This window comes from Oncorhynchus nerka, linkage group LG2 (genome assembly GCF_034236695.1).
Source record: "Oncorhynchus nerka isolate Pitt River linkage group LG2, Oner_Uvic_2.0, whole genome shotgun sequence".
Classification (NCBI taxonomy): domain Eukaryota; kingdom Metazoa; phylum Chordata; class Actinopteri; order Salmoniformes; family Salmonidae; genus Oncorhynchus; species Oncorhynchus nerka.
In genome coordinates this window covers 43,075,166-43,091,659 of record NC_088397.1, presented here as the reverse complement: position 1 = coordinate 43,091,659, position 16,494 = coordinate 43,075,166, and the positions used below count along the sequence as shown (strand labels likewise).

At 42.5% G+C, this 16,494-nt stretch overlaps 2 protein-coding genes across 4 annotated transcripts in view; one reads left to right on the top strand and one right to left on the bottom strand.

Moving 5' to 3' along the window:
- The window catches only part of LOC115135535 (SRSF protein kinase 1-like), a 56,942-nt gene extending 52,248 nt beyond the window's left edge, over positions 1-4,694 (top strand). For both annotated transcript variants that reach the window (XM_029670319.2, XM_029670328.2), the window contains one exon: positions 656-4,694. In XM_029670319.2, the coding sequence (XP_029526179.2) occupies positions 656-840 (185 nt within the window). In that variant the 3' untranslated portion in view covers positions 841-4,694. The remainder of the gene's footprint in view (positions 1-655) is intronic.
- Positions 4,695-4,763: 69 nt separating this feature from the next.
- Positions 4,764-14,972, bottom strand: lhfpl5a (LHFPL tetraspan subfamily member 5a). Of its 2 annotated transcripts, XM_029670307.2 has the most exons (4): positions 14,503-14,968; positions 13,495-13,768; positions 11,494-11,742; positions 4,764-4,966 (listed from the first exon to the last, which is right to left on the bottom strand). In XM_029670307.2, exons 1-4 carry the CDS (start codon positions 14,629-14,631, stop codon positions 4,956-4,958), a joined length of 663 nt encoding a protein of 220 aa, XP_029526167.1. In that variant the 5' UTR covers positions 14,632-14,968; the 3' UTR covers positions 4,764-4,955. The 2 variants fall into 2 exon arrangements, with proteins under 2 accessions (XP_029526167.1, XP_064882574.1); XM_065026502.1 differs by lacking the exon at positions 4,764-4,966 and having other exon boundaries at positions 11,456-11,742; positions 14,503-14,972.
- Between the last annotated feature and the right edge of the window lie 1,522 nt (positions 14,973-16,494).

Sequence of the window (16,494 nt, the reverse complement as noted above, 5' to 3'; positions counted from 1 at the left end):
TAGGTGTCCATTATGTAATATGCAATAATCGGAATGCATTATCTTTCACCAGTACTTGAAAACGCAAATAAAACTGTAAATACATTGTTTCATACATATGCTACAGTTGAAACGCCAACACGATATACAGAAAATAAGGCAATTACTTTGATAGGAACGCACACATGTCCAAAGTCTGAATGTGCCAATTCGTGCAGGACTGCGCAAATGTCTGCATACTTGATCTGCGGAAACATTGGTGAAGTGCTTGGGCTCTCCTCGAAGAGAGCAGTTTGTCCGGCTCAGTAAAGCCTCAAACATAAATTGTCCGCAATGCTGAAATGGGCTACTTCTATGTGAATTAATGAGGAGGCGGAACACACCTACATTTAGACTGTTAGAAAATCATTTGAAATTGACAAGTTGAAACGGTCTTGTTTAACTGTTGTTGCGTAATAATCACATTTTGGAACAGTGAGTGCATTCTGACATTGTCTGCATAAAACAACTCACGCTGGGGGCGACCGTTAGAGATATGTGTTACTCACGTGTGAAAAGGTTCAAGTTGAGCCTTGTCTAAAAGTGCTGGTGTGTTTAGTTGAGTTTTTTTCACATGTAAACTAAACTGTCTTGGGAATGTGTGTGTAGTTAACTTTCTCCCCCCCCCCGGGCCTAGGTGACCTGAGGCACATTACCAAGCTGAAGCCATGGGGTCTGTTGGAGGTGTTGGTGGAGAAGTATGAGTGGTCTAAAGAGGAGGCAGCTACCTTCGCTAGCTTCCTTTTCCCAATGTTGGACCTGGTACCAGAGAAGAGAGCTACGGCTGCAGAGTGCCTCCGACACGCATGGATCACCCCCTAGAGGAGCCACAGCGCTACTACAGCCAACAAGCAGCTCATACAGTACACACATGCATACATACATGAACATATGTACATACACACACACACACAAACATACATACGTACTCACAAGCATTCACACACACACACACACACATATAGATACACACTAAGAGGAAGCCGTTGCCAGCACCATGCCTGCATTGCCTCCCTAGTGGCTCAACACACGCACAAACAACGCTAGACTGGCTACTGAAGCCCTACTGGTGGCCTTCATAGAAAACACTGGTTCCAGATAAATAAACACAAGGAAGCCCGATCCAGCAGCACTATATCTATTTATGTCTCTTCTCTTTTACTTTTTCTTTTTGGTACTGACTGGATATGACTTGAGTATCTGATCTCTTTTTCTTTATTTACGCTTGTTTTTCTCTGTGCCAATGATTACACCTCTAACAAGTTTCATTCAGAGTTTCTCTTTTGTTTTTGTTCCTTTGTTTAACAGATGTGCATGTTCAGAGTTAAGATCAAACCTCACAGACCTCCACTGGACAATTTCAAGACCAATCCAATCATATCTACAGAACACCCACTGTACCACTATACTAGCACATCCGAATGGTTGTTATTTTATATACAGTATTGATAGAGGTTAGTTTGAGTCTTTTCCTTCAATAACAAAGCATATTTACAATGTGTGTAGGATTGTGGGGAAGAGTAGCTACCTAGAAAGTAATCAAAAGAATCAAAGGATTCTCCATGAAGTACTCCTGAACTGGAATTGACTGAATGCAATGGAACTTGTTCTGTTTCTCTTCTATGACATCATCCCTGTCCTATCCTTCCTTGTCTCATTCCAAGCAGCCGTTTTGGAATGGCACTTACCACAGTGTGGAGATGGTACCATCATACTCTATCCCGCGTTTCATGTACTACCTTCTGTTACCTGCATTGATCCACAGACCATGACTAGACCAATGCTACTGAATAACCATGTTTCAAACTAGCCAGCAGATTCTGACCTTACCGTTACGCTTGTTTACACTAAGCTGCACTGGGGTCGGAACGCAATCATGGTTAGATTTAGACACCGCGGAGCCGGCGCACTGTCTAAAACGTCCCTCAATGCAGCGATGGGATGTGCCACTGTACCCAAATTGTAATTCAATTCAAACTGCCCTTTTCCTCCTCATCCGAGCTAGTAGGCACAGCAGCCATTATGGACTGGCACGTCGCGTTGAACAACAGAGGCTGATTGGCTGACACTGCCATTCCAAAATGGCAAACATAAAGATATAAAACTGTATTTTTTGTGAAGAATCAACAACAAGTGGGACACAATCATGAAGTGGAACGACATTTATTGGATATTTCAAACTTTTTTAACAAATCAAAAACTGAAAAATTGGGCGTGCAAAATTATTCAGCCCCCTTAAGTTAATACTTTGTAGCGCCACCTTTTGCTGCAATTACAGCTGTAAGTCGCTTGGGGTATGTCTCTATCAGTTTTGCACATCGAGAGACTAACATTTTTTCCCATTCCTCCTTGCAAAACAGCTCGAGCTCAGTGAGGTTGGATGGAGAGCATTTGTGAACAGCAGTTTTCAGTTCTTTCCACAGATTCTCGATTGGATTCAGGTCTGGACTTTGACTTGACCATTCTAACACCTGGATATGTTTATTTTTGAACCATTCCATTGTAGATTTTGCTTTATGTTTTGGATCATTGTCTTGTTGGAAGACAAATCTCCGTCCCAGTCTCAGGTCTTTTGCAGACTCCATCAGGTTTTCTTCCAGAATGGTCCTGTATTTGGCTCCATCCATCTTCCCATCAATTTTAACCATCTTCCCTGTCCCTGCTGAAGAAAAGCAGGCCCAAACCATGATGCTGCCACCACCATGTTTGACAGTGGGGATAGTGTGTTCAGGGTGATGCGCTGTGTTGCTTTTACGCCAAACATAACGTTTTGCATTGTTGCCAAAAAGTTCCATTTTGGTTTCATCTGACCAGAGCACCTTCTTCCACATGTTTGGTGTGTCTCCCAGGTGGCTTGTGGCAAACTTTAAACAACACTTTTTATGGATATCTTTAAGAAATGGCTTTCTTCTTGCCACTCTTCCATAAAGGCCAGATTTGTGCAATATACGACTGATTGTTGTCCTATGGACAGAGTGTCCCACCTCAGCTGTAGATCTCTGCAGTTCATCCAGAGTGATCATGGGCCTCTTGGCTGCATCTCTGATCAGTCTTCTCCTTGTATGAGCTGAAAGTTTAGAGGGACGGCCAGGTCTTGGTGGATTTGCAGTGGTCTGATACTCCTTCCATTTCAATAGTATCGCTTGCACAGTGCTCCTTGGGATGTTTAAAGCTTGGGAAATCTTTTTGTATCCAAATCCGGCTTTAAACTTCTTCACAACAGTATCTCGGACCTGCCTGGTGTGTTCCTTGTTCTTCATGATGCTCTGCGCTTTTAACGGACCTCTGAGACTATCACAGTGCAGGTGCATTTATACGGAGACTTGATTACACACAGGTGGATTGTATTTATCATCATTAGTCATTTAGGTCAACATTGGATCATTCAGAGATCCTCACTGAACTTCTGGAGAGAGTTTGCTGCACTGAAAGTAAAGGGGCTGAATAATTTTGCACGCCCAATTTTTCAGTTTTTGATTTGTTAAAAAAGTTTGAAATATCCAATAAATGTTGTTCCACTTCATGATTGTGTCCCACTTGTTGTTGATTCTTCACAAAAAAATACAGTTTTATATATTTATGTTTGAAGCCTGAAATGTCGCAAAAGGTCGCAAAGTTCAAGGGGGCCGAATACTTTCGCAAGGCACTGTAAATCATTGGGCACATCCCATCCCTGCATTGAGAAGTTGTCCAGCCCATATCTCGCTGCGGCTCTGTGGTGTCTTAATGTAACCATGATTGTGTTCTGACCCCAGTGCAGCTCAGTGTAAACAAGCGTAACATAGGGTCAGAATCTGTTGGCTAGTTTCATACCTCTCCTGTGGTGTTTAGATAAGGTTTGCCTCAGAAAATAATGCCTCTTTTTTTTGCTAGATGGTGTGATACAAGAGCGTGAGAATTTTCCCGTTTCAGAAAAATTATCAGAATCCGAATTCTGTATTCGATTCCAGAACAGATTTACCAAAAAAATTACTCCTTATTCTTTATATAGTTGGAACAGGGTGCCATTTTAGGCACAACCCATATCTGAACCCCTATCTTGTACATATCTGTACCAAAGAGTTGGCCTTGTCTCTCTGAACTTGTGTTTGGAGCTTCTGTTTGAACTGTGTATATTATGAAGGAGCGGAAGCTCTGCCTGTGTCCCAAATGTTACCCTATTACGTATTTTGTGCCCTATTTATGACGAGCCCATTTAGGCTCTGGTCAAAAGTAATGCACTATATAGGGAATAGGGTGCCTTTTGGAATATACCCTCTGCTAAGGTGCAAATGTTTGAATGAGTCGTTATGAGGTCGATTGATGCCTTGAGATGCATTTGCTAGTTTTTTTTTTCTGCATTTTTAAAGCTTATTTTCATACTGATGTTGCCCCTCTTGCAGTGTAGGACTGTTTTAAATGCATCAAAGAGAGAGAATGGTATAATCGTGGATTGTAATAAAGAATGATGACGCTGTTATAATGCTTTGAAGGGTGCCCTCCCCCCGATCCCATTGGTTGCTCTTTTTCTACAAGCCCCTCTCCTCCCGCCCTCGTTCTCAATGCGCTCTTTCCCTGACCTCTCCTTGCCTTTCTTCCTCATCTGCCTCCCCCTCTCCTGACCTCCCTCTGCATTTGATTGTTCACTGCTAAACTAAGCATTTTCTGTAGTTGAATAAACATTTAGATTTTGAAAATGTCTGACTTGTACTTGTTAGGAGGCTGTGTAGTATATTCTATATTCAAGTAAAGCAAGGTCATGGTATATTAATATGGAACATTTTATTATCATTTATCAGCGTTCTACCAGGTACATGTATTATTGTAAAGTGATGCACTAAAGTGGAGTTGATATTGCCTTTTAACTAGCTGGGCTTTATTTCCACAACACCACCACCTCACTGGTCCGTCTTTTGTGTTGAATGTAGTACGTCTGTCTTCTGTGGTCGACAATGAGCTCAGGCTTCCTCTGAAACAGAGAGAGAAAGAGGTAAGACTCTTGTACTATGGGAGCATTCTTTTCCGACAGATGGCGTCACTCCTACTTATCCAAACTAAATGCATACTCTTCAACCGATCGCTCCCCGCAAATGCCCTCCCATCACTACTCTGGATGGTTCTGACTTATGTGGACAACTACAAATACCTAGGTGTCTGGTTAGACTGTAAACTCTCCTTCCAGACTCACATTAAGCATCTCCATTCCAAAATTAAATCTAGAATCGGCTTTCTATTTCGCAACAAAGCCTCATTCACTCATGCCGCCAAACATACCCTCGTAAAACTGACTATCCTACCGATCCTTGACTTCGGCAATGTCATTTACACAATATCCTCCAACATTCTACTCAGCAAATTGGATGTAGTCTATCACAGTGCCATCCGTTTTGTCATCAAAGCCCCATATACTACCCACCACTGCAACCTGTATGCTCTCATTGGCTGGCCCTCGTTTCATTTGATGCCAAATCCACTGGCTCCAGGTCATCTATAAGTCTTTGCTAGGTAAAGCCCCGTCTTATATCAGCTCACAGTTCACCATAGCAACACCCACCCGTAGCACATGCTCCAGCAGGTATATTTCACTGGTCATCCCCAAAGCCAACACCTCCTTTGGCTGCTTTTTCTTCCAGTTCTCTTGAGTTTGATGACTAGAACTAATTGCAAAATCACTGAAGCCTTATATCTCCCTCACTAACTTTAAGCATCAGCTGTCAGAGCAGCTTACCGATCATTGCACCTGTACACAGCCCATCTGTAAATAGCCCACCCAACAACCTCATCCCCATATTGTTATTTTTTGCTCCTTTGCACCCCAGTAGCTCTACTTGCACATTCATCTTCTACACATCACTCCAGTGTTTAATAGCTAAATAGTCATTATTTTGCCACTATGGCCTATTTATTGACTTACCTCCCTAATCTTACTACATTTGCACACACTGTACATAGATTTTTCTATTGTGTTATTGACTATGTTTGTTTGCCGCACTGCTTTGCTTTATCTTGGCCAGGTCGCAGATGTAAATGAGAACTTGTTCTCAACTGGCCTACCTGGTTAAATAAAGGTCAAATAAATAAATATCCCTCAACTGACAGAAGATGCATGCGGAATCTTCACACTATCTAATGCCTTTTCTCATTTGGGCAAAAGTCTGTCCTCCGCCCTCTCTCCTCCATGACCCGGAAATGGAAGATGGTCCTAGCCTCCTTTTGGCAAGGAAGCACTAGTGATTCCTATCGGAGTCCTTCGTGGAAGAGTTTTGAAATCTGCCATACCCCCACCATTGAATCAGCTGTTGTTTTCTTGAAGGAGAAAAGCATGAAAACATTTAAATGATATGCTACTTATCCTTATCTATGAAATGTAGTGCTGAGCGATTAACCAACGTTAGGTTTTTAAACGTCTAATTGAGGACTTTGGATTATTAATTTAATTTGGGTTTATTCTGGGAGCACATTGCAGTTTTTCTTTTACACCTGCTAAGTTAGGTTACTATGGGGCAGACATGGAGAGGGAGAGAAGAGACTGAAGAATGCAGGATCGAGCGGTATAGAGGGCAGTTGCTTCGCAAGGTAATGTACACTATACAGTGCATTCGGAAAGTATTCAGACAGCTTGACTTTTTCCACATTTACTTTTACATAATCCATTGTTGAAAAAGGCTATAAAGTATTTTTTTTCTCCCCTCAATCTACACACAATACCCTATAATGATCTTGGGAGAAGGGCCTTGTTCAGGAAGGTGACCAAGAACCCATTGGTCACTGACAGCTCCAGAGTAACTATCTGAAAATGGGAGAACCTTCCAGAAGGACAACCATCTCTGGTAGAGTTGCCAGACGGAAGCCACTCCTCAGTAAAAGGCACATGACAGCCCGCTTGGAGTTTGCCAAATGGCACCTACATGACTGTCCATGATGAAACGAAGATTTAACTCTTTGGCCTGAATGCCAAGCGTCACATCTGGAAGAAACCTGGCACCATCCCTACGGTGAAGCATGGTGGTGGCAGCATGGTGTGGGGATAGCTGTGCAGAGACGCTACCCTTCCAACCTGACAGAGCTTGAGAGGATCTGCAGAGAAGAATGGGAGAAACTCCCCAAATACAGGTATGCCAAGCTTGTGTCATACCCAAGAATACTCAAGGCTGTAATCGCTGCCGATGGTGCTTCAACAGCATACTGAGTAAAAAGGGTATGAATACTAAATGTGATATTTCATTATTTTAATTTTCTTGTAAAATTTGCAAACATTTCTAAAGACCAGTTTTTGCTCTGTCATTATGGGGTATTGTGTGTAGATTGAGGGGGGAAAACAATTTAATCAATTTTAGAATAAGGCTGTAACGTAAAATGGAAAAAGTCAAGGGGTCTGAATACTTTCTGAATGCACTGTATATACAAAAGTTTGTGGACACCCTTTCAAATTAGTGGATTCGGACATTTCAGCCACACCCATTGCTGACAGGCGTATACAGACATGCAATCTCCATAGACAAACATTGGCAGTAGAATGGCCTTACTGAAGAGCTCAGTGACTTTCAACGTGGCACTATCCTAGGATGCCACCTTTACAAAAAGTCAGTTTGTAAAATGTCTGCCCTGCTGTTATTGTGAAGTAGAAACGTCTAGGCTCAGCCGTGAAGTGATAGGCCACACAAGCTCACGGAATGGGAACGCTGAAGCGAGTTGCGCGTAAAAATTGTTTGTCTTTGGGTGTGACACTCACTAACTAGTTCCAAACTGCCTCTGGAAGCAACTGTCAGCACAGGAACTGTTTGTCGGGAGCATTATGAAATGGGATTCTGTGCTTCCAACTAAGGCAAAAGTCTGGGGAAGGCCCTTTACTTTTTCAGCATGACAATGCCCCATGCAGAAAACGAGATCCACAAAGAAATGGTTTGTCGAGATTGGTGTGGAAGAACTTGACTGGCCTGCACAGAGCCCTGACCTCAACCCCATCGAACACCTTTGGGATGATTGGGAATGCCGACTGCGAGCCAGGCCTAATCGCCCAAAATCAGTGCCCGACCTCATTAATGCTCGAGGCTGAATGGAAGCAAGTTCCCGCAGCAATGTTTCAACATCTAGTTGAAAGCCTTCCCAGAAGAGTGGAAGCTGTTATAGCAGCAAAGGGGGGACCAACTACATATTAATGCCCATGATTTTGGAATGATGTGTTTTGACGAGCAGGTATCCACATACTTTTGGTCATGAAGTGTATCTCTACCAGTATTACTTATTTACTTTGAAGAACTACTGAAATAATTATTTAGGCAGCAGCTCTAGAGATGAGAGGATGACATGGACTGAAATAATAGTAATCAAACAACATGTAATATGCACAACTGAAATAATTTACTGGTTGCTAAAATTCAAATATTTTGGTTTGCTACAAAACCAGCAAGTATAGTGTAGAGAATCGTTGTACTATCTAAACCGCTGTAAAATATATTTTCCATAACCAAAAATATTGTATTTTCAGCTGTTTGAAGCTGGTGTACAAAACCAAAAGTAAAATACGCAAAAATGGAACTTAAGAACGGGAATTCTAGGAATAGTGTACATAGAACAGATCTACCGCTTTTTAGACTTGCTTTCAATGAGAATGACAGATCTATAACTCATGTTTCTTTGTGAATTTGGTTAGCCAAAAAAGTTACATACTGCAGGTTTAATGTTTAAGATAAGAATCAAAAAACGTGGTGAACCACAATAACATCAAACATATTGCTCAGTACCAGTGAGGGTTTTAGGTGTCAAGCCAAATTTCTTCAGCCTCCTGAGGTTGAAGAGGTGCTGTTGCACTTTCTTCACCACAGTGACTGTGTGGGTAGATAGACCATTTCAGTTTGTCAGTGATGTGTACGTCGAGGAACTTGACACTTCCCACCTTCTCCACTGCGGTCCCGTGGAGTGGGGGGTGCTCCCTCTGCTGTTTCCTGAAGTCCACGATCCTCTGTTTTGTTGACGTTGAGTGAGAGGTTATTTACCTGGCACCACACTCCCAGTGCTTCGGGGCAATAGTAATTTCATTCAGTTACCTTTGCTTTCTTGGGTACAGGAACATGTGGGGACAGCTGACTGGGATATGGAGAGACTGAATATGCCAGCTGGTCCTGCGTATGTTCTGAGGACGCGATGTGGCTGGTTTTCCTTTTGTAGTCCAGTAACACACATTTCCTAGGTGGCACACTGAATTGTGCGATTTTACCTGTAAACAACAGAGTTGTGAACAGTTTGAAGTTGCATGCGTTGCAACCTTTTGCAACCTAGGAAATGTGTGTGACTGGTCCTTCTCAAATAGACCATAGACATAATTTATACACACACAGAGAAGTCCGCTCCAACAGATCCAGTTTAGAGCCATCGGCAGCATTTTGAATTTAGAATGGAAAATGTATGTTTAGTCAGCTAATGTTCGTAATCCAACCGAATCGTTTCCAAATTTTGCGAGGATTTACTGCATCGCCAAAGAGGGGGGTAAAAATAAACTCACTAAACTTCCAATCGGTCAAAACCAATTGATTTTGAGATGGGTGAAATCCAAGGGTGGGCTATATATTCATTGGCTATGTCATAGCTCATTTGTAAATTATAAATATTCATACATTTCTAACGCAAACAGTTAATCTGCTAAAATTATAAATTAATTAGTGGGTGAGAACCAAAGTGTACGCCACCTCCAAAACGACACTAATCTGATAGCGGTAGTGGGGTGGTAGATGCCTAGTCTCCCTTATGGCTCAGATCAGGTGCCTACATGGTAGACATACATAATTTACACACACACACACACACACACACACACACACCTTAAAGTACATAATTTGTGCACACACACAGTCAGCTCAGACAGATCCAGCTCATGATATCCATCAGCACCAGATTTTCATTTAGAATGGAAAATAAATGTTAGTGCATCGAACCGAATCGCACCAACTCATTTCAAACTAAAACGTATCGCCCTGTATCGTATCGGAGCCCATGTATCTAGATACGTATCGAAATGTCTTGAAAGGCAAAAAATGCACATCCCTAGGAGTGGTACATGTGGTTATTATACACTAGTTAGGGGTATACAGTTGTTAATACATACTGGTATAAGGGGTTATTTAAGTCACACTGAGACCAATGTCTCGTTCACAGATGAGCCCAATATTTACATCAATACACAAAAAGCAAAACACAAAGGTCCTCAATCAGCCTTTTGAATTTCCTAGACAGTTTTGGAGATCATTCCACAAGTACGGTGCAAATAAACTAAAAGCAGATATACCTAACTCAGTAGAGATGGAAGGGATTAGCCATTAGCCAGAGTTAGCCATCCCTTAGACCAGGTCTGTTATCTCGGAAGTCTAAGTTAACAACAAAGTAAGGTACGGCTGAAGTTTATGCAGGAGGGCTTTAAAAAAAAATGTTTAAGTGCAATGCATAAATCTACGAGCCTTTAAAGAGGGCCAGCCTACTTTCTGATACAGAATGCAGTGATGCGTACTGAACCTGTCGCCCCATAATAAAGTGTAGTGCGCTATGATAAACAGCGCCCAATGGCTTCAACACATTAACTGCTTCACTCATATCAACAATATCGCCATAGTCTTTAACTGGTATGGATGTCGACTGAATAATTCATTTTGGCAATTTTCAATGAAAGGTATTACCTATTCCTATAAAAGATACCCAGATATTTTGAAGTGAAGTATTACAAAATGGTGACATTTTAATGTACTTATAATATTGCGCTGAAGAAAGGACGTGACTAAGAGTTTCATAATATTCCTTAGAGACTGAGGAGGAAAGTTGTGGTAAAGTGGGTTGGGATGTTTGAGACTTCCTAAGGAGATCTTAAAGGGCAGCGATGAACCTTAACAGTAATTGGTGTATTACATTGTGGCTAAACACTGTTGGTTACACTAGTCTTCCTCTGCGTTTCTAAACGGCACATGCAAGACCTGTAAAGTGGTGTCACAGCACCACTTATTGAAGATCTACACAAGTTCTCTGCTCTCCCAATGAATTCCTCTCACTAACTGCCCGTAGTGTTTCGAGAGGTTGCTTTGCCTAAATGTATTTTTAATAATGGTGCGTTTGAAGTCGTCTCGGTTTCTCATTAGGCCGTCTGTGATATGATATGAACTCTCTGGGTGATCTGATTCCGGCACTAATGACTTGGATGAGGACAAGGACAACAGACAGAGAGTAATGTTTGAGGAACATTCTTTGGAGGAATGCCTTGTTTCGGAGGAAGAGTCTGCTCACACACATCAACATCAGTGCTAGAAATGATGTTATAGACTTCATCTTTTCCCTCTCTCTTTTGTCTCTCTCACCACCACTGTTTTGATTTCCAGTTTTTTTTTAATAGGACGTCTGGAAATGGAAGAGTTGAGGTAACATTGAATAATTCTATAATTCAACTTTTCCATGTACCTCCATCCCACTCCCCTACCTCTCACCCCTTTCCTCTTCTTCCCCCTCCTCCCTCCATACCTTTGTCTTTTTCTTTCCCGTCCACCTGAAAGTTGTCAGGCAGTAGCTGGTCCTGCCTGTTTCCCAGGGAGAAAGCTAGGAAGGAGAGGATGAGGGAGTCCATGATGCTGATGATAGCCAGGATGTAGGCCCAGCGCACCGTGCAGTTACCCAGGGTGTACTTATCTGTTCTCTGTCCACACATCCTCTTCACCTCCTCACTGTCCCAGCCATCAGGGTAGATCATACAACCTATCACCATGCAAGTGGCTAGGAAGGGGGTGGGACAGAGAGAAAGTGATGGACCAGTTAAAAAACTAATTGTAGTATAGGTGACTCTGGAGGGGGCAGGAGCAAGACAGATGGACGGACCAACAATCAGTTAGGTAGATGAACAGATGGACAAGACCAAGGCCCCCACAGCAATGAAAGCTACGGCAGTAGTTGCTTGGCAACTCCAGTCTGATGAGTTAGATAGACTTCATCCATAATTCACCCCTAAGCTCAGCCATCTCACCTCGACACGCTACGCTACGTGTGATATCACATTACCTGTCCTGAAACATTACACACTCACTTTCTAACCTGGCACATACAAACTCACTTTCTATTCTTTGAGCATATACTCTCCCTTTTAAATTCAGACTCAGCTTCCTGAGTTACATTTGACAACAGTTTGCTCTCTTAAAACTCGCTCATGGTCCTGGAGAGTTTATGGGTATGTTTTGTTCTAGCCCAGCATTAACTTATTTAATTAGTTGAATCAATGTGCCAGTGTTGGGCCAGAACAAAAGCCTGCACCACATAGCTTTCCAGGACCAAAGTTGGTGACCACTCTGGATTTCCTCTTCCCTCTAGGTAGCTGTCCTTGGTGCTGAAATACTCAGTTGAACTAATTTTGTTCATTTCCCGTTGAGGTGTTCACTCAGGGATGTTGCAGCCTGCTTTTCAGAAGTAGATTAAAGGCCGTTTTCACCACAAGCACAAATAGACTGACTGCGTTGCCATGGGGAAAAGCCTCAGTGTTGCATTACTCACAGGCACAGGTGGAGGAGGAAGAAGAAAAGGAAGAGGACAGCTACTTTAAGTGGAACAATACCACTAATCAGACTCAATACTTAGCCTACAAACAAGTAAAACAAGTAAACAGCACTGAACACACACTATCCTAATCATACACAGTAACAATCTACTGTATTTCTATATTACAGTACTGTAAAGAGCAACACATGAAGGGGGATCAATAGCATTCTTCTACACTGCTGTAAAATTACAGCAATTGCTGTATTTTTACAATACATTATTACAGTAAAGTACTGTATAAGCTGGTTTGCTGTATATTTACAGCGGTATACTGTGAATAATGGTGTGTTGTGGGAAAATGTTGTGGATGGCGAAATAATCTCTGCCTCATTAACATTGAGGCATGCCTTGTGAGAGGCTATATTTGTTGCAACCATTAATACAAATGCTGTACCCCACAGAATACAGTACCATACTGTATTTGATTTTTCTAAAAACATTTTCCCATAAATTTACACCAATCCCATGTAATTACAGTAAAATATTACAATTACAGTAGCAATAGTGTCTGCTAAATTACCAAAATGTAAAAATGCAAAGCACACTGCTGGGTATTATAATGATCTCCGCCCTCAAACGTCTTCAATTGTAGGCTAGTGAAATACAGAATAGGTATTGAAATACCTCGATCAAATACACTGCCCATCATTGGCACTAGATGCCTGCACTATAAATCAAACTGTTTATTAACCCCTGTGCTTCCAGTAATGCCCTATACATTCTAGAAATACAGCATGTTGCTATACTCAGGTGTTCCAGTAATATGCTGAACATTTGTGTTTCAGCAAAGGTCCTATAAATCTACAGTAATTAACTGGCTTTTGTGCTGCCAGGAATTTATTGTAAATGTACAGTAACCTACTGACTACTGTGCTGCCAGTAAATTTACTTTACAAATTAAAAGAAATGTTTCAGTGTATAGCTTCTTCTTCTACTCACAGGAGGCCAGCTGCATCCATGCACATATCTTGTAGACGCTGCCGGCATTACAGAAGAAGAAGAGGCTGAAGCAAACAATGCTGCCCACCACCAGCAGCATGGATATGCCAACGAAGAACATGGCTGTCTTGAAGGCCCCGGATGGGATGGAGCCGAAGTCCAGCGCGCTCCCTTTGCAGATGAGCTCTCCGGTGAGCGCGTTCCCGATACAGTAGTGGAACAGGCCAAAGTAGCCCGCCTGCGGGGTGTTGACGCTGTCACCGATCCAGTAGGGCTGGACAAGAGGGACATCAAGAACAAGAAATATGCACACAAGGGTTTTGGTTACTTACAGCATCATCGGGGGCTGTGTACAAATTAACAAAAAAACACCAGAGGATGACACAGGAAAATGTTCAAAACACTTATGGTGGCCTCCCAAGTGGTGCAGCGGTCTAAGGCACTGCATCGCAGTGCTAGAGGCATCACTAAAGATCTGAGTTTGAGACCGGGCTCATCTGAGACCAATGAAGCGGTGCACAATTGGACCAGCGTCGTCCGGGTTAGGGGAGAGTTTGGCCGGGATGTTCTTGTCCCATCGCACTCTAGCGACTCCTGTGGCGGACCGACCGCATGCACGCTGACAAGGTCGCCAGTTGGACGGTGTTTCCTCCGACACATTGGTGCTGCTGGCTTCTGGGTTAAGCAAGCAGTGTGTCAAGAAGCAGTGCGGCTTGTCAGGGTCGTGTTTCGGATGGCTCACACCCGAGTCCGTACGGGAGTTGCAGCGATGGGACAAGACTAACTACCAATTTGGATATCACGAAAACTTAACCTTAACTCTTATTCAACCCTACCCCTAATCTTAGCAAGCAGTTGTTTAACAGATTTTGTTGATAGCAGACACATACAGATGGTTATATCCAAATAAAGTGGGGCCACACTTATTTCCAATGTGGTCCTCAGGATATGACACACAGCAATGTTAATCTAGAAATAGTTTCTGAGAAGAAATAACTGTCTACTGACCTGTATGAACACCACCATCACCAAGATGGAGAAGCAGATGGTAAAGATGGTCCACAAGACACCCACGGCGCGCGCGTTACGCACGTAGTTGGTGTGGTAGATCTTAGCCGCTTCCTGCGCGGGGAGCATGGCAACGGTTGAAGAAACTATTTCTAGATGATTACTTTTTTTGATGGTTTCCAAGTCGAGAGGGGGGGGGGAATATTTAAAAAAAAAACTGTTTCCTTCTTTCTACACTCACTCACTCAGACGTCCGTAGGTATAGAGGTATGTATCCACTCTGCCTCGTCTGTCCTGATGAACACTGCTGCTCGGAAATTCAAAACCATGGACAGCTCCCGGTGCTGAAGGCGTCACTTACTGACATACAGTATCTCTCACACACTGAATGTAACAACCAACACGGACACCACACGGAACAGACTGATGAGTGGACTGGGTGCCCTGCACAACTGTCAGAATACCACCTGTTGAAGCAGTTGGTTCATAAATGAGGCATGCAGTGCAGGGTAGGCCTAGTGGGAGATTCCCCGGGTTTCTCAGGATTCCAATGAATGATTAATTGATGGTGGGAAACAGATCCTTGGAAGAACGAGGAAAGTTCTAGACTATTTTAATTTATTGATGGACGGATAAACAGGCTCTTACGTGGATAGTGAGAGTAATTTGGTGAGGAAGACACTGAGCCTTTTGTTGTCTACAGAGAAAAGCCAACGTCGGCTATAGGCTACACAGCCGCAGCAGAGTTTTCAACACTTCGTCAGTGTGTTTTATAGCCTCTATGAAGGCCTACCCACTGGGCACAAAATGGTCAATGTGTTGTGATGTGGAAAATATCAACCACAGGATTATGTCACCATGATAACCAAATTTCAACATAGACAAACCTTGTATAAAATATTTTGAACATTTAAGACAAAGTCAGATCTCCAACGTTATATCCACTATCAACATTTGAAGGACAGATATCTTCTGCTTAGTTCCATCTGTGCCACTGACTTAGTCTGGCTTTAATTCCAGTTTGTCAATAAATTCATAATTTATACTATGCAAGCAGAAGATAAATCTCCTTCAAATGTTTATATTTGGTTGCATTCAATATTACTTTTGCAATACAGTCAATAGCCTAAAGTTAAGGCTATTTTGCAAACTAATGTAGTGTGGGGCGGCAGCGTAGCCTAGTGGTTAGAGCGTTGGACTAGTAACCGGAAGGTTGCGAGTTCAAACCCCCAAGCTGACAAGGTACAAATCTGTCATTCTGCCCCTGAACAGGCAGTTAACCCACTGTTCCCAGGCCGTCATTGAAAATAAGAATGTGTTAAAACTGACTTGCCTGGTTAAATAAAGGTTAAAAAAAATATATTTAAAAAAAACAGGGTAATGGCTCCAGAGTCTTTTCATGATAATGACATCGGAGGAGATCCTAACCAATTGTGCTATTTTGTGGGGTTTTTCGCGTCATTTGTAAATTATTTTGTATGTCGTGTTTCTGCCATCTGTTATGACCGAATAGAGCTTCTAGATATCAGACAGTGATTTACTCGCCTCGTACTGGACAAAGATTTTTTCTTTAACGAGTCAGACATTAAGGATTTACAAATTTAACATGGTTGCACATGTTAAATGTGCAATCTGAGGGGGAAAAACAACTCTTGACCACCTTTACTCCGCGTACAAAGCTCTCCCTCGCCCTCCATTTGGCAAATCTGACCATAATTCTATCCTCCTGATTCCTGCTTGCAAGCTAAAACCAAAGCAGGAAGCACCAGCACCAGCACTCGGTCAATAAAGAAGTGGTCAGATGACACAGATGCTAAGCTACAGAATCTTTTTGCTAGCACAGCCTGGAATATGTTCCGGGATTCTTCCGATGGCATTGAGGAGTACACCACATCAATCACTGGCTTCATCAATAAGTGCATTGATGATGTCTTCTCACAGTGACTGTATGTACATACACCAACCAGAAGCCATGGATTACAGGCAACATTC